General features: G+C 42.6%; 1 protein-coding gene across 1 annotated transcript in view; it reads left to right on the forward strand.

The window, feature by feature from the left end:
• Positions 1 to 24,072, forward strand: part of LOC138970754 (uncharacterized) — an 85,193-nt gene that overhangs the window by 50,439 nt on the left and 10,682 nt on the right. The window contains exons 12-27 of the mRNA XM_070343251.1: positions 4,844 to 4,917; positions 5,826 to 5,909; positions 6,279 to 6,403; positions 7,009 to 7,105; positions 7,622 to 7,723; positions 8,068 to 8,202; positions 9,652 to 9,732; positions 10,918 to 11,067; positions 11,828 to 11,935; positions 12,534 to 12,690; positions 13,166 to 13,332; positions 13,904 to 14,000; positions 14,912 to 15,039; positions 15,739 to 16,611; positions 19,764 to 19,853; positions 21,480 to 21,613. Coding sequence (XP_070199352.1) covers positions 4,844 to 4,917; positions 5,826 to 5,909; positions 6,279 to 6,403; positions 7,009 to 7,105; positions 7,622 to 7,723; positions 8,068 to 8,202; positions 9,652 to 9,732; positions 10,918 to 11,067; positions 11,828 to 11,935; positions 12,534 to 12,690; positions 13,166 to 13,332; positions 13,904 to 14,000; positions 14,912 to 15,039; positions 15,739 to 16,611; positions 19,764 to 19,853; positions 21,480 to 21,613 — 2,602 coding nt within the window. The remainder of the gene's footprint in view (positions 1 to 4,843; positions 4,918 to 5,825; positions 5,910 to 6,278; positions 6,404 to 7,008; positions 7,106 to 7,621; positions 7,724 to 8,067; positions 8,203 to 9,651; positions 9,733 to 10,917; positions 11,068 to 11,827; positions 11,936 to 12,533; positions 12,691 to 13,165; positions 13,333 to 13,903; positions 14,001 to 14,911; positions 15,040 to 15,738; positions 16,612 to 19,763; positions 19,854 to 21,479; positions 21,614 to 24,072) is intronic.

Here is a 24,072-nt window from a genome sequence, read left to right on the forward strand (position 1 = left end):
GTGCTGATGTTATTGTCAGTGTGGTACTGTGTGGGGGATTCATTATTCCATCTTGTAGGTGGATCGTTGCATGCACTGCCAGTGGGTGAACATTTTAGTCTGAAACGCATGACGTTTATAAAAAGCGGTCTATGCATCCTGGCCCATTGACTTTCCGGGCAAATTCTTGGCTGATACAGAGCACAATTTGTAAAGTGTAATGTGTTAATAGGGTAGCAGGTGAAATGCAAGTCTAAACCAGTAATGTTTCTCATCAGTGTTTCTGTAGAAGTAAAGTTGGTACATGTATTGCATGCAAAAGAGAGATACAATTTTTGCTGGTAATACATAAAGAAAGCAAGAAAGAAATGCATGTAGGTTGGTGACACTCCCTTTAACACAGGATTTGACCTCTCCGTGTGCACCCCTCTCGGATTCTTGTGTTACGAATGGGTTTTATAAATTTACGTATGATGTACTCACAAATCACTCATACTCTCTATTCCAGGTTCGACCTCACTCATAACAATAATCAAGAAGGGAAAAACAGTTTAACAATTTACTTTCGTCCTTTGCATCCAAATACTACACAATGCATGCACATACATGTACATCCAATGCCAACACGCAAAATATTCAACTATCAATTCTGGTCACACAACGAATCAATTATCTAACTGGCCTTTACTCGCACACACATGCATACTTCACTTTCTCACGTTACCACATTTAAGTCTTCCATGATGATGATGACGATGACGAATGACACAGGGTAAAGATGAAGACGACGACGACGAATGACACAGGGTAAAGATGACGACGACGACGACGAATGACACAGGGTAAAGATGACGACGACGACGACGAATGACACAGGGTAAAGATGATGACGACGACGACGAATGACACAGGGTAAAGATGACGACGACGAATGACACAGGGTAAAGAGGACGACGACGAATGACACAGGGTAAAGATGACGACGACGACGACGAATGACACAGGGTAAAGATGACGACGACGACGACGAATGACACAGGGTAAAGATGACGACGACGATGACGAATGACACAGGGTAAAGATGAAGACGGTCTGCATAATGGCGATTATACTCATGTTTACGAGGACCAATTGTAGATGACAGAGATGAAGACGGTGACAGAAGACATGTTGGTAACTATGACGACCCGTGACAATGGATAGACGTAAACGCTATGTTACAGTCATGCTCTCATGCTCTCCGCTGCCGAATGAGACTGTCTCGTTGGGGGTTGCCGGACTCGTTCCTCTTGGTTCCTCCCTTTTGTCTGACGTACAAGGACAATATTAAGTCTCTGGCGTGTAAACTGGCAATGTTATATACATATGTATGGAGTTGGCCAGTTTACATAAACACTACTAATAATTCGATACTCTAACTAAATCGGTTATACAACATCAAAGAATATTTACCTCACTTCGGCAAGTCATTCACTCTATATAACTTCCATCCGTCCTCTGTGACAATTCAGGTAAAAGTGACCGGGACAGCTCACCCGTCCACCAGTTGGGGTGGATTCACAAAAACTTCACGTGCAACGTGACAAGACAAAAATCCGTGGGTGTTTAGGCTGTCAACCCTAGCATCTATTGGTGCTTGCACTTGACATTATATTATACCTAATTAATCAAAATCATGTTCGTAACATCTTGGATTCTTTGGATTCTCTGGATCTTGTACTCCATTTCAACACAACTTCTTTTCTCAGTCAGTATACATGAGTGTATGGCATTTTTAATCTGACATCTTATTCTCTGGAGTGAAGATTGTGTTCAAAACTGTATTCCTTTTTTCTTTTAGCTTTTTTTTGTCCATATGATTGTGCATCTCATAGCTTCTGTATATTGGTAACACATTAACACTTTTGTTTTTGTTGTAGTTTAAGTATGACATGCAATGTTTTGTCTGGAACGGTGACACAGGAAGAAGTTCTTTCTTGAGTTACGGTCATCAATGAGCAACTTTTCTGACATAGACTTTAGGAATACCCCCCCCCCCCCCTTCCTACGCACTCGCCCCTCCTCCCAACCCCAAACCTAGCCTGAGCACTCAATGGCTTCAAATAAACATAAAGTCTCTTAGTAGCATTGGTGGTTGACCTCAATGATATTTTCAGTAGCTCCCAAAAAATCACAGGAAATTTGCATGCACAATTTTGGTTTTGCGGAGATCTGAGATTTTCAGAGAGGAAAAATGAAAATGGCATAATAATAATAATAATAATGCAAACTTTTATAGCGCTATTCTAGAAAAATGTCTACTCTTAGCGCTTTACAATACATACATCGACCAAGCATACTATACACGCACAGGCAAAGAAACCGACCAAACATAACCAACAAACTATACATGCACAGGCAAAGAAAACGACCAAACATACAATACACGCAGAGGCAAAGATAACGACCAAACATAAACAAACATACTATGACCAATCATAACCAACATACTATACGCGCGCAGGCAAAGAGAACAATCAGCACATGTAATAATTACTGACAACTAATGATGATATTGTAGATCACAAAATGTGTTCTGCTGCTTATAATGGGTTTGTTTGTAATTTCTGCTGACATTTGTTTTCCCTGGTGAATTACTGGAATCACCTTTTTTTTCTCCTTCTGTATATTATTTGTGTATTTTAGTTTTTCTGTGTCTCTTTGTTTTATTGCTAAATACAAAAGTACAGGTCACAGTTTTGGTTGCCTCGCGCCCCCTAATTGGCGTAGAGGCGCGTCCGCCGGGTGGTGGATGGGGGAGCCTTCTCTACTAACTTCTGAGAGAAGGTCGCATCACTCTCGATGCCGTGAACCTAATTAGGATCTTTTTCTTGTTTCTTTATTTCTGCCTCCCCAAAGTCCTTTTACTTTCCTTTTCTCACCCATAAAATTCTTCACTTATTACCCTTGTTAAATGGTTCTTGTATAGAATATAGTCAATGTTTGTAAAGATTTTAGTCAAGCAGTATGTAAGAAATGTTTAGTCCTTTGTGCTGGAAACTTGCATTCTCCCAGTAAGGTCATATATTGTACTACGTTGCAAGCCCCTGGAGCAATTTTTTGATTAGTGCTTTTGTGAACAAGAAACACTTAACAAGTGGCTCTATCCCATCTCCCCCCTTTCCCCTATCCCATCTCCCCCCTTTCCCTCGTCGCGATATAACCTTCGTGGTTGAAAACGACGTTAAACACCAAATAAAGAAAGAAAGATTTTTGGTTGTATTGACTCTTGAAACTACCTTTAACTTTCCTTTGTTCAAGTGTAATTCTATGTTTATTTCTGTTCTTGAAATGTTTCTTAATCATTAGTTTCTTACCGGACCTTCTGGCTTTGGGATTTAATCCTTTTCAATACTTACCCTATTAGATCTGTGTATCGGATTGAAACCTGTTTTTTCCCCAGTATTTTTTCTGTATGGTTCCCTCCTTCCTGTTTTTGAAGTACGTTGTCTGATTTTGTTTGGTATGTGATTTTGTGTACAATACATTTCTGTTGAAATATATGTTTTGTGAGGATGACACAACTTCATGTGGCAAATTTTCCTGTTCAGTACTCTAAAAGAAGAATGTTTCCAGCCATTAATTGCTTGACTAATTTGTCGTTACATTTAATGTGTTTAGCAATGTCTTGTCTGCTTAATTTAGAAACATGTACATTTATCGACGATGTTCGGTAATGACGTTTGTAGGTGCTGTGGAAGAGTTTCTTTTCCTTGAAATTAGTAAGACGACGGGCGCTGTGGCGGGGTGGTAAGACGTCGACGGCCTCTTAATCGGAAGGTCGAGGGTTCGAATCCCGGCCGCGGCCGCCTGGTGGGTTAAGTGTGGAGATTTTTCCGATCTCCCAGGTCAACTTATGTGCAGACCTGCTAGTGGCTTATCCCCCTTCGTGTGTGCACGCAAGCACAAGACCAAGTGCGCACGGAAAAGATCCTGTAATCCATGTCAGAGTTCGGTGGGTTATGGAAACACAAAAATACCCAGCATGCTTCCTCCGAAAGCGGCATATGCCAGGCTGCCTAAATGGCCAGTAAAAACGGTCATACACGTAAAATTCCACTCGTGAAAAAACACGAGTGTACGTGGGAGTTTCAGCCCACGAACGCAGAAGAAGAAGAAGAAGAAGTAAGACAAAAAATACACCACTTCCACGTTACCCATGAAAATCAGACAGAGTTATTTCTGAACATCTGAATCTACGTGTGGCAACCATGTGCATGATTGATTTCTCTCTCCGGAAATGGAGATAGAATAAGATGAAGAAGGAAAAAGTGCAGATTCTTCAATCAATCAATCAATCAATCAATCAATCAATCAATATGAGGCTTATATCGCGCGTATTCCGTGGGTACAGTTCTAAGCGCAGGGATTTTTTTTTAAATTTTTGTTTTTTATGCAATTTATATCGCGCACATATTCAAGGCGCAGGGATTTATTTATGCCGTGTGAGATGGAATTTTTTTACACAATACATCACGCATTCACATCGGCCAGCAGATCGCAGCCATTTCGCAGATTCTTGACATTGCTGAGGTCTATTTCCATGTTAGCCGAAGGCACACAGTTTTTCATCACTAAGGGGATGTTGAAGGGAGAAACAGGACCCCAAAATGGGTGTTTGGACCATATTAGTTTTAATGTTAAAGAATTTCCAAAACTGACCCTAAAATGCATGTACTGTACTCTTCTTTTGTGATCATCATGGAATGAACTGTGAAGAATGTACAGAGATTTGTACGTAATATTGCAATGCTTTTGACATGAACAGCTGCACGTGTTGTGTGTTTTTAAATCTAAAGGCAATTTGTTTGTTGTGTGTTGACAGCGAGGGACGGCATGAACAGACGTCCCATACAGACCGTGAGAGAGGAGCCAGATATGCCTGAAGCTGAAGTCCTGGTAAGCAGAGAGAGTGCTGTGTAAGAGAGGGCTGCTGGAGCTAAGTTAAATGCCGTTCACATTGCAGACTTGCAACCAACTTTTCCCCAACTTTTGACGTTTGAAAATCGCTCACGAGTCGTCTAGGCCAAGTCGGCAAAAAGTTTGCCATGTGAACGGCCCCAGCGATTTAGGTACGATTTAGGCCAGATTCAGCAACGACTCCAAAACTTATTTGAGCACTGCTCGACTTTGCCGCGACTTGGCAAAGCTTTTGCGCAGACTTTTCTTTTGGCGCTTACTGATTGGTTAGCTCTAGCCAAACTGCTCTTACCACATTAGGAGGTAGCTCCGATAGCTGCTCTGGCCTTTAAGTCTGGTGAGAATCTTCACATGGGCAGCAATTTTGATGACTTGGCGCCTACTAATATCGTTTGAAAGTTGGGGGAAAGTTGGTACAAAGTCTGCCATGTGAACACCACTTTAGAAGAGCCAATGGCTTGGCAGAAGAGAAACATTTATTTGTTGGAATATCCATGAGTAAAAGCATGCAGGGATGTAATAGGATTTGTTTGCTTCAGAAAATGCCTTGAAAGTTTTGGCAGATCTTTTTCCTACTGCAAAAAAAGTTTGCCAAATCTGCCGAAATGATTGCAATGTTTTCAGTGATTTGAAGAAAGTATTCCATAGTTCCCAGTTGTGAACAAAATATCACATGATATGTTATTTGTATTTTTGACCAGAAACAGCATTTTATATTGGTTCATGGGCTGAAACTCCCACGTTCACTCATGTTTTTGCACAAGGGATTTTTACGTGTATGACCGTTTTTACCCCGCCATTTTACAGGCAGCATACGCCAATTTCGGGGGAAAAAATACATGTACAATACGAAGACTAACCTAACCATCTTTTCTTTTCCTTTGAAGGAAACCAAGCTGAAGAAGAAATACCCGTTGAATGGAACAAGGCTGCGAATGAGCATTTCTGCTGGCGACCTCATCGGAAAAACAGTACGTGTTGTTGGTATTGGTGTTGGTGTTTGTGTTGTTGTTGCTGGTTTCTTCTGTTTTTAACACAGTACTGAAAAATGATGTTGTGCAAGCTATAACAAAAAAATAGGCATATTGGTGTGACAAAACTAAACTGCTTGGAAGGCTGACCTTTGTTCTATTCAGTCGCATATTAATTGTCCTAGCTACTGACAAGAGAGCAGTCAACCATTTCACTTTCCCTCTTTCATTTATATAAGCGTAGTCATGTTGAAATATGCACTCGCATGCATCTTCTTTAAACAAAATAATTTAACAAATGAAAAAAATGTCAATATATTTTGACAAGAATTTCTTCAGTTTTCTAATTTTGTTCTATTGTTTGCACAGCATGACGAGCTAGTGCTACTGTTGATCCAACTGCGAAGGAACCAGGCGGCGCTGGAGAAAGCCAGAGATTTTTACAGGGAGTCGCTGGGCAAGAAGAGGCCCGCAGAGAGAGAATATCGCAGACAGTAAGTCTTTTAGACTTGACATTTTTACACAAATTTATGATTTTCTAAAAATCTTTAAATGTCAAAGCCTCAGCTGAAGTTTTTTTTGTTAGTCAAAATCAGCACTAAAAAGTAGGTGTTAACCACAGCTTTGCCCTTATTAAATTAGTAATTTCAGTGAAATGGAGATTTCAGGTTCTTTAATGCCTGTTCTTTCCCTTGAGATTTTGAAATTTTGTACAGAAGGGTTACTATTGGATTTCTGTTTATCATACTAAAAAGTATAAAGCAGGTTTATTAAGCTCATGACTAAACGGTCTTTCAGGCTACAGTCAGAATGAATATAACGCTGAATAACTAATAAAATTATTTTACTGCAGGTGCTGCTTGAAACTTGTAAGAAAGAAGGATTGTATCGATATTCTCGCCAGATTTTGTTTTAAGGCAGACAGTTATGTATTTTACCTGTATTTAATGGGAAATACTGGGAACAAAATTGACCAGTGGTTAGTGCTACCAGTTCTCAAAGATCTTTCCACCTGTTACCCTATGTTTTGTAGTTGATATGCTTTCAACATAGCTACAGATTTCAATGAAGTTTGCGATGTTGTTTTGTGTGTGATCAGACGGAACGACTCAGTGGGAGGCTTGGAGCGTAGCCTGGAAGAGAGTCACCAGAGCTTCGTGGACATCAGGTCACAGATGGAGGAGGTCGACAAGAAGGTCAGCCTTAATCTTTATAGGAGCAAATGAGGTGTGGGAAAAGGGGGGGGGGGGAGAGAAGAGGAGTTATAGGTTAACAGACCTAAAGAGAGTTATTGAAGAGGGTAAAAAAAAAAAAAACCAGTCTCAAATTATCTCTGAGCTGTTTGCTGTGTTTGGTGGTGATAAAGTTTGTAAAATGCTGCAGGGAGTTATTTTTGAATGAAGAGGGTAGAAAAAAAACCGGTCTCATATTTGTCTCTGAGCTGTTTGCTGTGTGTGGTGGTGATACTGTTTGTAAAATGCTGCTAGATTCGTGTGGTGGTGGATGAAGATTTCAAGCACACAGTGAAGTCTCAGGGCTTGGGTAGCAGGACTCTATCACTACACGCTATCACCAGGGTACGCAGTCCGACATTTTCTTGAGGGAATTCAGTATCAGGAAAATAAGATATATACAACTTTTTTTTAATTTAAACCTGCTGTGAAAAATTAATTGTTTTAAATTTTATTTTTACTTTTAACATGTGTGTGCAGCTGGAGGTGTATCGTCCTCTGATCAACCTGGTGGACAACATGGTGACCATGGGCAGTCTCTACGGGGGAGACAATCTCATGCTGGCCACTCAGTACAGAAAGGTCAGTTGCTTGGAATTCTGGGATTTTAGTCGCCTAATTTCATTCTGTCAGCCGAGTATGAAAGGTTTGTCTCAGCTTGCTTAGTGTTTGTGTGTGCGTGTGTTACTGTGTGTGTGTGTGTGCGTGCGTGTGTGTGTGCGTATGTTTGTGTGTTAATGAGAGAGTATATATCTCTTTATTGTGTATTTGCTTCTTTTTGTTAGCATTCACTTAAAAATGGTCATGCAAATGTTTTAATATTTATTTCGACCAGTGCTGATTTCTTTTTGTCCACACTTTTTTTTCTTCTTCTTTTTTCTGCTCCTGCATTACTCACCAACTCCATTGCGTGTGTGATTTTGCAGCATTTACTGCGACCAGACCAGTACCAGCCCCCGCGCAAGATGCTGGAGTTTTCGCGCCAACACCAGGAGGACAAAGTGATTGCAGGCATCGAGAATGACGTCCGGCAGCTTACCGCCACTGAAGTGGACCTTGAGGTCAGTTGTCCATGATGGCAGGGATAGTATGGTCAATAAGAGGCTGGCGTGTAGCCTAGTTGTTAGGATGTCGGCTTTCTCTGTAGAAGGTGCAGGGTTCAAATCCTGATGGGTTAAGGGTGGAGATTTTTCCCATCTCCCAGGTCAACTTATGTGCAAGCACAAGATTCAAGTACTCGAAAGATTCTGTACACCATGTCAGAGTTTGGTTGCTTATAGAAACATAAAAACACCCAGCATGCATCCCCCGGAATAATAATAATAATAATAATAATACGAGAATTTAAAACGCGCACATATCTCACCACAAGGCGACTCAAGGCGCACTCATACACATTCTTTCGCGTTAACAGCTCATGCACACTCATATAATAATAATAATAATACGAATATTTGTAACGCGCACATGTCTCACCAACAGGCGACCCAAGGCGCACACACACTCATTCACACACACGGAGACTTAAAGTCATTAACACACACACACCATCAGAGTATGCCGGCTTAAAAGATTTAAATAAAGGCCATGCACATAAAAGCCCACTTGAGTGTAGTCGGGAGTCGTAGCCAATGAAGGCAGAAGAAGAAGAAGTACGGCTAATACCATGATACCACTTGAAAAGGAAACGCTTGTGTTTGCTAGCTTTTGTTTATTTGATCAGGGCTGCACAAACTGTGTGTCCCTGTGTTCTGTATGCACTAGAAGAAGAAAAAATGTACCAGAAATTCATGGATGGGGTTCTGTGCGGCATGAAACCTGAAAAGACCAGGTCCCGGGACACACTTCATATATCTGTGACCATGCGTACCGTCGGTACTGTCTTCAGAAAATATTCTGAAAAGACCAGGTCCCGGGACACACTTCATATATCTGTTACCATGCGTACCGTCGGTACTGTCTTCAGAAAATATTCTGAAAAGACCAGGTCCCGGGACACACTTCATATATCTGTGACCATGCGTACCGTCAGTACTGTCTTCAGAAAGTATTCTGCCAGATTTGTACTGACGCAAATTTACAGAGTTGATGTAACCGATATGACCATGTTTCAGTGAATTAAGCGCTCAGAGAATTTCCAAAAGTTGTCGTTACATTGAAATGAACGTTCCAAAGATCCTATGTCGGCTAGAATGTGCCTTCATGAATATGAACCTACTGGTCTTTGGACCCTCTAAAATTACACTAAAGTTGCTTGAACACTTCATCCACTCTTAACTGGTGCCAACAGCGTTGTGAGGTTGTGATGCTATGTATTTTTAAGCTGATATTGGTAATGGATAAAAGCACTGTTTGAGGGTGATACAGTAAGACTTCCACTATATCGCCATCTTTGGGGTCCACAGAATCAGACCAAGATATATATGCGTTTCGCAATATAGTAGATATATATACTCGCGATATGTAGACAAGTGCATGAACCTGACTGTGTTTTGTTTGTCATTGCACAGGAGAAGGTTGACCGGCTGAACCAGTTGGAGCGACTGCTGCAGGAACAAAGCTTCAAAGTCGCTAGCTTCAGGGAGGACAGGGTCAGTATTATTGTCTTTTTAGGTTTCAAGTTTTTGATTTAAGAAAAAAAAAAATCTTTTTTTTTTTTTTTTGGGGGGGGGGTGGGGGAGGTCTGGGTGTGTGTGTGTGTGTGTGTGTGTGTGTGTGTGTGTGTGTGTGTGTGTGTGTGTGTGTGTGTGTGAGGGTGGGTGGGTGGGTGGGTGGGTGTGTGTGTGTGTGTGTGTGTGTGTGTGTGTGTGTGTTATACGTTAATGTTCATGAGAAATTCCCAGTGGAAAGCTAGCAGCAACAAGAGTCACGCTGCACTTATGTCACACTGACCGAGGTCTTTTACGTGCCACAGTGGTTACATGAGGGTGGGACATGGATACCGGCTCTGAGTTTGCAGATAAAGTTGACCCATGTCCGCCCCCACCTGGATTTCCTCCCTTGACCCAAGGATCACAAGTCTAGTGCTCTACCAACTGAATTTAATACCCGGCCCCCCAATGTGTGGTTTGGTGTCAGGCAATCCAAATCTCCATGATTTTGCGGATTTCCGCGAAAGCAACAAAAACTTTTGAAAAAGACTGCACGCAAAAAATGATAGTTTAAAGGCTTACTAACTCGCTCCCGTGTTTACGATGTGTAGTTTGCCCACAATCGATGTCAAATGCATCATAAGGCCATATAATGACGATATGTCGCAATGCGTGGACCATATACATGCATTACAGCTTGTTCTAGCCTCTGAAAAAGTGAGGATGTCAACAAAGACGCGGAGTTATTTCCCTTGCGTCAACGTTTCCTCTGTTGGCAAATCTATAAATAGGACGATCTAGATCAAAATAAAAATTCAAATATCTCAACATTTAAGGGGTCCTAGACCACAATATCTTGCAGGGAACTTAATTTAGCATGTCTCCAGCTGTTGGTAAAGCAATTAGCGTGTATAGTCATCGAGTACATATGGCTTTAACCAAGGTGAGAGGGACAAAATAGTGTTTTTCTCTGTACGTATACACAGTATATATCTTTCACCAGAGGGGGTTTAGTTCATATCTACAAGGCCAAATTGCTTCAGCTTCTGGGGGCGTTTTCCCCATACCGCCACCCACGTGGCCCCCTGGATCCCGGGTGTTATTTATTTCCTTGAAACTCGCTCTTCCTTGAAGGGATTCCCTGGGTGTAGACTACAGTGACTCACATGTTGGTTTGCTTTGCAGGAACTGCTGGAGAAAGCCCTGCATGGCATCACCAGACAGATGCGAGAGTACCAGGAGAGTCCCAGGGATGTACGCAGACTGCAGCAACAACAGGCGTCCGTGGAGAAAGAACTGTCCAGGGTCACTCAGGACTTGGCCGAGGCATCCAAGGTACAGGGGAACCCCCTTTTTAAGACCTCTAAAAATCGATGAATTTCACCAGACAGTTTCTTAAAAATAAAGGTTTATTGTTCTACTTCTTGAAAACAAACGTTCAGTGTTCGCTTCTTGAAAACTCTGGTTAATTGTTCTACATCCTGAAAACAAATATTCAGTGTTTGCTTCTTGAAGACTTAGATTCAGTGTACCTCATCTTGAATACTTTTGATTCACTACAGTAGAAAGTTATTTTTATCATATTGTCATTTGTTTTGTGAAAGGCGCTGAAAACAAACGTTAAGTGTTCACTTATTGGAGACTTGGTTCATTGTTTTACATCTTGAAAGTTGTATTCTTCTTCTGCGTTCGTGGGCTGAAACTCCCATGTACACTCGTGTTTTTACACGAGTGGAATTTTACGTGTATGACCGTTTTTACCCCGCCATTTAGGCAGCCACACGCCGCTTTCGGAGGAAGCATGCTGGGTATTTTCGTGTTTCCATAACCCACCGAACTCTGACATGGATTACAGGATCTTTTCCGTGCGCACTTGGTCTTGTGGTTGCGTGTACACACGAAGGGGGATAAGTCACTAGCAGGTCTGCACACAAGTTGACCTGGGAGATCGGAAAAATCTCCACTCTTAACCCACCAGGCGGCCGCGGCCGGGATTCGAACCCTCGACCTTCCGATTACGAGGCCGACGTCTTACCACCCCGCCACAGCGCCCGTCGAAAGTTGTATTAACGTAGTGTCGTTTGTTTTGTTTCAGGCGCTGGAAGAGACGACAGTGGAGAACAACAAGATTGAACACGAGGTGTCGCTACTGAGGACCAAGGTTCACGGGGAGCTCAAACGCAGCAAGAGTGCTCCTTCTTTGGTACGTTTCCCGTCCTCGTCATCATTGGTGTTTTCGGTATCATTTTCAGGAATGGGATTTGTATACAGATCTTCGCTTAAATAGCTTTTTCTGTCAATCTTAAACTCAGACAATAGTCCATTTTTCATGTTCAAATTACAGAAATTTCTCTGCTGCATGGGGTGGGTGTGTGTGTTGGAGGGGGAGGGGGGGAGGTCTGGAACCCTCCAACCCGTTAGCTTCTTTTATTTCTGCGCCATGCCGTGCTATCCCTGCATTTTCATGTTACTTACAGGAAAAGCAGATGAGCTCTGTGCAGTCTAATAAAACGACAACAACAAAATAACAAAATTCCCAAAATTTCAAAAACACATGGGTATCAACTAACCAGCGAGGGAGATACTTGTACAGATAAACCTCCCCTGGCGACCACCCCTCCATCACGACCACCTGCTTACTGAGACCTGACCCAAACAGATCCGCGACAGATTTTTTTTTCCAATGTAATTCACCTTCCATAGTGATCACATGTCTCGAACAATCACTTTTGATTGGTCCCTTGGGTGGTCGTTAGAGATAGGTTCCACTGTATTCATGAGTTGACATGATTGTTCCACAGGCAACAGAGAATGCGAACAATAAGCAGAAGATGGAGAGAGAGCTGGCGCGAGTGCAGAACATGCTGCAGGGTCTGTCCCAAAAAGGGGAGAAACTCTCACAGCAAATGAGCACCATCAGACGGTCCTCCTCCGGCACGCAGCTGGCTGCCGCTTTTGGTGAGTAGTGTTTTTTACTCATGGTTGCCGTAGAAACAAAATGTTAATCACTGTATTGGTTCTCAGAATGGTATCAGTAAAGTGCAACGTTTTAAAAAGTAACTGATTCTAAGTGTTGATATAGCCAATTTGTGGGTTCAGAACAGAAATTGTGTTTAGCGTTAAGTTATTGTTATCTTATGCGGTGTGTGTGTTGTTTTAAAAAAAATGTGTATCTGCTTCAGTGCAGGCAACTAATAAACACAAAATTTATTTACTTGAAATGAATAGCTTGTAGTATTAGTTTTATGACTATGACATCAAAAATGAAATAACAAAGGGACGTAAGCGCTCTCCATATAAACAACAGTAAGTGAGAGCTCTGCAGAACCAGTCTCAAGGTACCTGAGAGACAAAGAAGCTTGGAAATGAACAAGCAGCGTTCATCCTTCCATGATGTCAAAGTGAAGACACTGCATGATTGCTTGATGTGCAGATGAAGCGGAGAACGCCCGCAAGGGGGGAACGTACCTGCAGACAGACCTGGACTCGGGTCAGCAGGTGGACCTTGCTCAGCAAATACCTGGACACTCACCTGTGTCACCTGTCTCACCTATGTCCCCCAACTCTGACCGACCCATCATCAGTCATCAAAGGCAGGAGGTAGGTCATCCTTTCCTCCCCATTGACATGCACGAATACACACATGCATGCACGCTCATGCGCACGCACATGCATGCATGCATGCATGCACACACACTCAAGCACACACATACCCATATGCATGCACGCACACACACAAACACGCATGCACATATGCATGCGCGCGCACACACACACACACGCATGCGCACACACACACGCACACACACACACACACACACACACACACACACACACACAACTCAGATGACAGTGTCCTTCCTGTATACCTGGACAGTAGCCTCTCTCACTATGTTTCCTCACTCAGTCGTCTGACTGACCCATCATCAGTCACCTGTAGATCCTTGGACTCGTCTGTGTTACAAGTGCATACATTTAGTGTGCATGCGCATTTGTGTGTGTGTGTGTGTGTGTGTGTGTGTACACACGACTACAAGTGTGCATGCTCATTTCCTTGCCTTGACGTATAACTCATCAGGAAGTTGCAAGGTCTTGAATGAAGGAATAATGACCATTTCTAAGTGTTAAGTTTCCCTTGCTTACCTGGGACTTTCTCCCTCTTGTTTTGCAGACTACGTACGGCGCCAACACCAGCATGAGCGAGGGCGAGGGAGACTCGCGTGACTGGGACATCGGAGACGCTGACGACAACACCAAGAGATTCTATGGTCAGTAAAGCCTGATATTAACTTGGCAAAGTTGACTTCATATAGCTCACTGCATGAAGTTTTCGCAATGAATTTTATGTAAAAAGTCTTTGCGAAGTCTATTAATGGAGCAAAGTTTACTTCGCAGAGTCTACTTTGTGAATCTCACTGCACGAAGCTTTGGCACTGAATTTTATATGAAAAACCTACTTTGCTAAGTCTATTAATTGGGCAAAGTTGACTTCACAAAATCTACTTCACAAAGCAAACCGCATGAAGTGTTAGCACTACATGTTCAGCCCAAAGACTTTGCTACGTCTTCCCTGAGTCCACTTCGGGCTCAATAAAGGACAGCATTCACACAACGATTGTTATTTGGCCTCTTCAGTTGTTGAAACGCTAAACGACACATTGCTGTGCTACTGCTTGTGCTTTGGGGCTGCAATGTTTTGGACATTTCCTCAAGTCTCTGCTTTTATGTACAAGTAATATTGATTTTGATGGGAGAAAGGCGCAAAGGAATGGATGCTTTCATGAGGAGCATGGACAAAATCATGGTAGCTACACAAATGCATTGGATGATGGTTGATAAAATACAATATCTACGCAGGATGTTGCAATAAGGGGAACCCACTGTGAAAAGGGTTAATGTTTAATGTCAAACAAGTATTGTATATGTGTATTGTTGGGCTCCAGGATAGTTGCTTTCTTTCACTGTATAATTGGATTTTACGATGTGTGCATGTGTGTGCGCATGTCTGTGTGTGTGTGTGTGTTTTGCTATTGTAGATCCATCGCCATGAGCTCTTGTGAAAAGGTGCGATTAATAAGAATTCATTATTATTATTATCATTATTATTGTAATTATTATTATGATGATGGTTACCAAATGTTTTGGGTCTGTTATGATGTTTGCTGTGTCGTCCCCTCAGGCCTGCTACCCAAGGAGAAACCACGCGGTCTGACGGTGCGAGACGTGAAGCGGCAAGCAGAACAGAGACGAGAGCGCAAGCGAGATGAGGAAGACCTCACGTTCAAAGTCAGCTCCACAGATGATGATGTAGGTGTTTTTTCAGCACTCATTGTTTTGAACTATAGGGGGAGGGGGGGGGGGGGGGCAGGCAAGCAAGCAGAAGAGGAAGAAGTACCCTGTATGTCTGCACATTTCATAGTCGTTTGTTACCGTGATAGGAAACAGAAAATGAGAGAATACGCATCGCCTGTCATGTATCTTGGAACCTAAAAGGAAGTGTTTTCTTTAATGTTTTCAGTATGATATTCAGTTGTTCTGTTCATGTCTACTTTTTTTGTAATATTAGAGAAAGAGAAGGCCGGGGATGTAGCTCAGTCGGTAGCGCGCTGGATTTGTATCCAGTTGGCCGCTGTCAGCGTGAGTTCGTCCCCACGTTCGGCGAGAGATTTATTTCTCAGAGTCAACTTTGTGTGCAGACTCTCCTCGGTGTCCGAACACCCCCGTGTGTACACGCAAGCACAAGATCAAGTGCACACGAAAAAGATCCTGTAATTCATGTCAGAGTTCGGTGGGTTATAGAAACACGAAAATACCCAGCATGCTTCCTCCGAAAACGGCGTATGGCTGCCTAAATGGCGGGGTAAAAAACGGTCATACACGTAAAATTCCACTCGTGCAAAAAACACGAGTGTACGTGGGAGTTTCAGCCCACGAACGCAGAAGAAGAAGAAGAGAAAGCGAGCTGGAACTGTTTTTCATTTCCTTTTTTGCTTTCCTTTTCCTCAGTCCAGCACTTTCATCCATGCTCGCTTCCCATCCTACGCCAGCAGCCAGTCCAGTGGCCTTGACCTTTCTGCTCGTGACCCCAACGACCCCTCATCCCATCTGTACGAAAACCTACCTCGCTCCGACTCCATGCCGGCTCTGCATCAAAACGGCTCGGCTCCCAGCTCTCGCCGTTCATCCATCTCGCTGATGGCTCCTAAGCCATTCACACCTTACCAGGACAGAACAGTGAAGCCATTCAGAAGTGAACTGGCACTGAACAGCAGTGAACAGAGCAGAGACCTGGGCCAGATAGGTGGTGGTGGTAGCATGTTCACGGCAGGAAAACCGTTCGCCAGCGAGATGGCGTTGAATTCTGGGTGGGAAAGTGACAGGCTTGGTTACCAGAACGGAGGTGACTTGACGGTGAGGGGGGTGACCCATGAACCGCTTCAAGCAGGTCAGGTGGGGGTCGTGTCGGCGCGACCTTTGCAGGCGGGTCGCTCGGTGGACAACATCGCCGACCTTCAGCCGGGAGTGACGAGAGCCACGGCGCTCCCTACATACACTCGCGTCCCGCAGCCGTTCCGACGTGACCCTTCCGCCGTCAGTCAGTCCACCCCTCACCTCAACGCGCTCGACTTCTCCCCCTCCCCCTTCGTCCCTTTCAATGGAACGACACGCCCTGGCGGCGAGAACGTGTCAAGAGTGTACGCGCCCCGACCGTGGGCCATGGATCGCGCTGACATCACGCCCGGTCTGTACGATGTCAAGAAGTCGCCCAAGGGTCGCTACATGACAATCTCCTCCAGTCAACCCAGCACTATGGAGCCAGGGTCGCTCATGAACCGTGCCATGCATTCCTCTGCTGGGGACCTCATCTCCAACGTTAGGGTGAGTGATGGTGATGTGTTCACATGTTGAAATTCCTGGCATTAGTGTGTATGAACCAAAGGGAAAGATAGGATAATAATATCTGATACAGGTTATCTGATGAATTATCCCAAAGACCTCATTTCCAACACCAGGGTAAGCGCACAATGATGTGCTTTTATTTTGGAAGAATTTGTGTTGGCATGTTATGTGGGTGGTACAGAATAAGGCAAAAAGATAACGGGAGAATTCATTCAGTTTGTGCATGCTTTGCATGGATTGCTTCTGTTTAATCCCCCAGGGAAGGTTGCATTTTATTGGGTTTTTGTGTGTGTTGAGGATGGGAAAGAATGTATCTTTCCTCACTTAGACTGCTTTGGAGGAAACAATAGACAGTGTTCAGAAATAACTCTGTCGGGTTTGTATGGGTTGTGAAAGAGTGAATCCCCTTGCTTTTAGTGAGGCAAGCTTCCCACGTGACATTCTTAGCCAGTCACTAAGTGAGGGGTGTGTCTGAAACACGTGGACAAGGAGCATGTGGGGAAAGTTTGCCTCACTAAAAGCAAGAGTGTTCATTCGTTCACAACCCATAACAACCTGTCAAGAGTTATTTCCCGATGTTTGTCTATTGCCTGGCACGTTTTGTGTGTGTGTTTTCATTGATTTGATATTTGCAATGGCTTTCTCTTGCATTTGCATTTTGATTTGGCCAAAAAAAAAAAAGGTCTGTTTACGGTAACATAGGCCAAAAAAATAGGGTCGGTAGGTCGGGTTTTTTTTTTGTTTTGTTTTTTTTCAAAAAACCATATTTTTACGTTATTTTGCAAAAAAAACTAAAGTGGTTTTTTTTTTTTTTTTTTTTTTTCCCCCCCAAATGCCAAAATAAAGTCTAGGGTTGCGCAAAAAAAATAGGTTCGGTCGGGTTACTGTAAACAGACAATTTTTTTTTGTTTTGGCCTTTCCACTTTTCATGGCATGTTCTGTTTTATCTCTCGTTTCTTTTCCCCCCCTCATTATTTGCAATTTTTCATTGATTTGTATTCTTTTGCTATGATGAGGAATGCATGCAAGCATGGATTTACAGCAGTACCTGCGATGTGCAGACCCTCCCATGAGAAGACACCTCCCTTTAAGGACAGGGACAATAGCAGGGGGCCCGGGTAGCTCAGGTGGTAGAGCACTGCACTTGTGATCGAGAGGTCGCTGGTTCGAATCCGGGCCGGGACGGACACGGGTCAATTACTTTATGTGCAGACCCAGAGACGGTATCCATCTCCCACCCCCGTGTCACCACAATGGCACGTTAAAGATCTTGGTCATTCTACCATAAGTGCAGATGGCTGATACCACCTAAACACGCAAACATCAAAAAGCCGTGAGGGCGTAAAACTCGAATCGTATAAATCAATTCATGTCCAATATAGGCAAGTAAGACCTGACGGACAATAAGCCCCTTAAAATGTTCCCTGTTTATATTATCTCTACCAAAGTATACCTGTCATGAAAGGCCACCTGCAATGTAGGGACACCCTTGGCTGGTCTGAAGGGTGTCCTTTCATGGCAGGTACCACTGTATTGAATTTGTCAACATACAGTTGTCAGGATGCTAATCTTTTCTGTTAGTGTCTACTGTAGTGTGGATTTTTGGAGTGATTTTGACAGGAGAAAAAAGTGTTGTTTTCATGTTAGCTCTACGGCTGGTGATTATGAGCGGTTTAAAGTAAGAACAATGACTATAATGTACTTTGAATTGAAGCGGAAGACAAAGCAAAGAACAGAGGCTTAGGGTTTATGAGACAAACACAACCGTAGAGAAAGGAGAAAAGAACTAGCCAAGAAGTCAATCATTTAATTATTTAGTAGGTCAAACAGTTGGGATAGAGTACCACTACCAGCAGTTCCAATATGATCAAAAGGATAGCAAACTCAGTACAGCGGGAACCGGCACGGTTGGCCTAGTGGTAAGGCGTCCGCCCCGTGATCGGGAGGTCGTGGGGTTCGAACCCCGGCCGGGTCATACCTAAGACTTTAAAATTGGCAATCTAGTGGCTGCTCCGCCTGGCGTCTGGCATTATGGGGTTAGTGCTAGGACTGGTTGGTCCGGTGTCAGAATAATGTGAGTGGGTGAGACATGAAGCCTGTGCTGCGACTTCTGTCTTGTGTGTGGCGCAAGTGATATGTCAAAGCAGCACCGCCCTGATATGGCCCTTCGTGGTCGGCTGGGCGTTAAGCAAACAAACAAACAAACAAACAAAACCAGTAGAGCGGAACCCCCCTTCAAGACCTCCAGCAAGCTGAGAAAGTTAGGTCTGAAAGGAGGAGCGACTCTTAAAAGGGAGTTAACTCTGTAGACTATACGCCTCAAGTCCTTAATCGGGCCAAGTCGACCATGCGAAGCTGATCGCAGGGAGCTTTAGCAAAGAGTTTTCGTCAAAAAGACTTTGCAAAGTCAACGTTGCCCTCAATTTGTTTGTTTGTTTGTTTGTTTGTTTGCTTAACGCCCAGCCGACCACGAAGGGCCATATCAGGGCGGTGCTGCTTTGACATATAACGTGCGCCACACATAAGACAGAAGTCGCAGCACAGGCTTCAGTGTCTCACCCAGTCACATTATTCTGACACCGGACCAACCAGTCCTAGCACTAACCCCATAATGCCAGACGCCAGGCGGAGCAGCCACTAGATTGCCAATTTTAAGTCTTAGGCATGACCCGGCCGGGGTTCGAACCCACGACCTCCCGCTCACGAGGCGGACGCCTTTCTACTAGGCCAACCGTGCCGGTATCCCTAAAACTATCGTATTCTATATGTCCAGTCCTTGAATGGTGAAACTGTTATTTGCCTGTAGGACATGAATATGCTTTATCATCATCATATTATTATTATAATTATTATTGTCATTGGCCTCAACTAAAGACTGCCTTTATGAACAGAAAGTTTGAGAAAACAGGGTCTTTAAAAGGGATGGAGTCTTAAACTGGGGGAGGGGGGGGGGGGAGGGGAGGGGGTCCTTAAAATGGGGGATTAACTGTACTCACCCCTACCCTCATTTTGCATCTAACACTAACAACGTCTACAATCATCCCCACCATAATCTAACCCCGTCATTAATTCACAGAATGCTCCTCACGATACGTCACGTGCACTGCATGTTGCTTCCTGTGTAACTGTAGGTGGACGACGTTCCTGACGTGGTCAAGAGCTCCCTTAACAACGTGGACAAGATCGACCACATGGACCAAGACATGATTGACCGGGAGATTGTGAGTAGCCGCACACCTCTTAGATCTAGCTGCTCCCTTAGATCTAGCTCACTGCCCCCTTAGAGATCTAGCTCACTGCCCCCTTAGATCTAGCTGGCCCCTTAGATCTAGATTAAATGTTGTGTTGGATGTGTGTGGACATTGCTGGACTGATGGATGGGGAAGGGAATGGTGGATGTGGATTTTGGGGGTTGGAGTCGGGAGGGTGTATTTGTGTCGTTTGTGGTTGTTTTTTTTGTGGCTTTCGGGTGTCTTTTATAGATAGCAACCAAAAACGTGATAAGACAGATTATGTATGTGTTGTAAGGTCTTTTGCTCTTTTTGATTGTCAATTTCATTGTCAATATTTGGTTTCACAGGAGAAATCGATAGAGACAGTGACACAGAGAGAGTTAGAATATGTTTCCAAGAGAGATAGACAGAGACCGAGAGAGAGAGAATATGGTTGTGCCTGTCTGTGTGTGTCTATGGTGACAATGACATCAATTATGAAGGGAATTTAGGCTACAGTGCTCATCAATATGCTGATGCAGGTGCCAATGTCATCATAAATATGCTCAATTTATTCCTGATGTATCAGATTTATAAGGCCAAAAAAAAAAATAGGTCTGTTTACGGTAACCCGACCGACCCTAGTTTTTTCGCGCGACCCTAGACTTTTTTTTGGCATTTGGGGGGGCAAAAAAAAAATCTTGTTTTTTTGGCAAAATAACGTAAAAATATGGTTTTTTTGGGGGAAAAAAAAAAAAAAAATCCCGACCTACCGACCCTATTTTTTTGGCCTATGTTACCGTAAACAGACCTTTTTTTTGTTTTGGCCTAAGCATGAAATGTGCAGCTTTGGTTGGTCATTGGACAGAGAGTACAATTTGTCAGTAACAAGTTGTATGTGCATGATTGTGTATCTTGGCATGGATGAAATATCAAGTGAAGTCATTTATACATCATGTTTGCTTTTGTTTTCATTATAATGGTGAATGTTTAACCTGCAAAGCTTTGATATTTTGCCATTCTGTATGCACATAAGGTTGTAATTTCAGGTTTAGGTGTGATATTTTGCCAATCAGAACTTGCGAGTTCCAGTACAGCCCAGAAAGTTTAAATTAAATCCTCCTGGTAAGGACCAATTTTGATGACAAAGATTGTCCCTGAAATTCTAATGCCTCCCCCCTCTGACCTATTATTATGAATTCTTCCTCAAATATGATACAGACCTGGGAACCCATACGATTTCGTGGAATTTTGTACGCATGATTGTCTAGAATACAAACAGTACGGTCAATGGAAAAAAAATATGACGAGAAAAATTCCAAAACTATTTTTCTTTGCAAGCTCATCCCAAAACCGATCCGGTATTTTGACACATGATCACAGTTTTTGTCAGTAAACATTGAAAGAAGCATTTGTTTTAAACATATTGGTAAACTTAATTAACTGTGCGACGGACGCGTGTGAAACATGTTTGAATCATGGATGTTCAAATGCTGTGTGGAGTACGCTCATTTTTCTGAAAATACACCAAGTTTGCTTGAGAATATTCTGAGTGCAAAACAGGGGTTCCCAGGTCTGATGATAGGGTTGATGAGGAATTGACTGATGTATTAATTGGTATAATGACCGTAACAGCTATACTTCCCTGGGAGAGTTGTGATCCCTGAACGCTACGACGCAGAAGCAGACGCAGAGCATCTGACGGAGGCGGAGAAAAGTGAACGGCAGGAAAAGGCGGATCGTATCAAACGCCTCCTGACCAATCAGAGGTATGCATGCTGCTTGATTGACGGTTCTTTTCAATATAGCCTCATCAGTTATTTTCAATATAGCCTTGCAAACATTGTACGCTTTTCTTGCTGTATTTATTTTGAAATGTGTGTCTGTGTTGATAAACGTTCAAGTTATAAAAAGACAAAAAAATGCTGTACTCACGTGCTGACGAAGAATATGGAATGAATGTTTATTTCTTGTATGATGTATGTTAGGATAATGTGTATATCCTTTATGATTAAATGCCCTACAAGGATGTGCTTGGCACATTTAAAAAAAATAATAATTAAATTCTGTATTCTTTGTTCACACATGAGTACAGTATTCTTGGGTCTTTTTATTTAACGCTCTCACACGCAGTTACCATTGCTATTCTGCTTTCAAGGGATAATTATGATATTTAGCCGATGAAGTTGAAATGGTTTTGATTTTCACTCTGATGAAGTTGACTGTGCTTTCTATTTCTGTTAGTTCTCCAGGAACGGTGAGATTATTTACAGGGAAATTCCGATTTTGACCGTTTGGTTATTTTGATATAATGGTATGATTTATCAGCCTGATTTTTGTCAGACTTTCCCCTGCTGTTGTTGAAGTGCTTTATCTTTCTGAAATTATCTGAAGTAAACTGCAATAGTTCTTAGATAGTGTTTTTGTCAAACCCACAGCTTATAAATGATGTAATTATACTGGTATTATAAGCCTGATTTTCTGTTTAAGCTTTCTCCTGCTGTTATTAAAATAATTACCTGTCTTTCTCCAGTCTTCTTCTTGACGATCGCCTACTTTTCTTTCTCCAGTTATCTAAAGTTGAATACAATACATAGTTTGTGTCAAACAACCGCTTACTTCTGCAGTATTTACGATGAAGTGTCTTCATCAGTTTGCCTAATTAAAAAGGTTGAGTCTTAGGCTTGCTCCACTTTTATCTGATTTATATATTATTTGTTTGTTTGTTTGTTTTTTTGCTGTTCATTTTATTTTATGAATTATATCATGAAGTGTTGATGGTCAATTTGCGTTTAGTCCAGCCTTCTTCCCTAAAAAAACACTTTTATCTGTTTTGTTAGTTTGTTTGTTTTGTTGGTTTTAATGTTTTTTACTCAGCATGTGTGTTTGAATTTGCTTGAGACTTTTATGTCTCTATTTGCTTTGTGCATGCATGATAAATTATAAGCTTCGCTAAGGTCACGTGGACATATAATTATGGCTAATTTCATACATTAGTTTGTGGGTGAGTGCATGGTTTACAGCTGCATGACTTTTTTTTTTAAAGTTGAGGGAAGTTGCTTATGCCAGTTCTTTGATTGTTTTCTAGTTAGTTTTTAGCAGTGAAAATGTGTGGCTTTCTGATTCGAACAAAAGGTTATTTTTGAATATGTGTGGACAAGCATACATGCAACTCATCACATCACTGGAACATAGACAGACATGCTTTCACACACATGCAAACAATAGAGCAAATGTGAACTTACAGGGAATTAAGGACTCATCTGGAACAGTTCAGTGTTAGTTTACATGATTTCTTAAAAAACAACTTTCATATCTGCAACTTTACAAGGTTAGTGTGTAGGAGCAAGCCGGGTCCTGAAACTCGTGTTCATCTGTCTGCGGTTCACTACCTTCAAGTGTTTGTGGGGAGCATTAATTAATGAGTGGAGGAATGTATTATATTGGCCTGTGAATAACATTAACAGCTATTAAAGGCATACTAACGCACTCCCGTGTTTACAAAGTGTAGTTTGCCCACAATCGATGTCAAACACACCATAAGACCATATAATGACGATATGTCACCATGCGCGGACCATAATACATGCATTACAGCTTGTTCTAGCCTCTGAAAAAGTGAGGATGTCAACAAAGCCGCGGAGTTCTCTCCCTTGCATCAACGTTACATGTGTTGCCAAATCTATAAATAGGACGATCCAGATCAAAATGAAAATTCAAATATCTCAACATTGAAGGGGTCCTAGACCACAATATTTTGCAGGGAACTTAATTTAGCATGTCTCCAGCTGTTGGTAAAGCAATTAGCGTGTATAGTCATCGAGTACATATGGCTTTAAATTACATAGTCTTACTCCAATTCTCATAAATGCATTGATTTCAATCTCACATGCTAGATGTCGAAAAACTACTCAAATTACCTGCCCTTGCAAGGGTGGTAACCAAGCTAAAAACAGATGCCATAGCCGTTGCTATGCCCTGTCCCACCTGGTTACCCATAACCCACCGCGCACCACGTGAGCGCCGGCATCCGGAATAATCATTCTCGATTTTCGACGACACACGTCAGACGTGCGGAATTCGTCTGCTCACTTGGCTTTCCCTAGCCCTTGTCTTTGTGACGTTATGGGCTTGGGGGGGCCTTTACCTGTTCGCCTTTCTTTTGGTGAGACCTGCCCTTTTTATTGAATTGAATTGTTGTTTGGTTGCTGCTTGTTTACAGCCGCTT

The sequence above is a fragment of the Littorina saxatilis genome, linkage group LG7, assembly GCF_037325665.1.
Source record: "Littorina saxatilis isolate snail1 linkage group LG7, US_GU_Lsax_2.0, whole genome shotgun sequence".
Lineage (NCBI taxonomy): Eukaryota > Metazoa > Mollusca > Gastropoda > Littorinimorpha > Littorinidae > Littorina > Littorina saxatilis.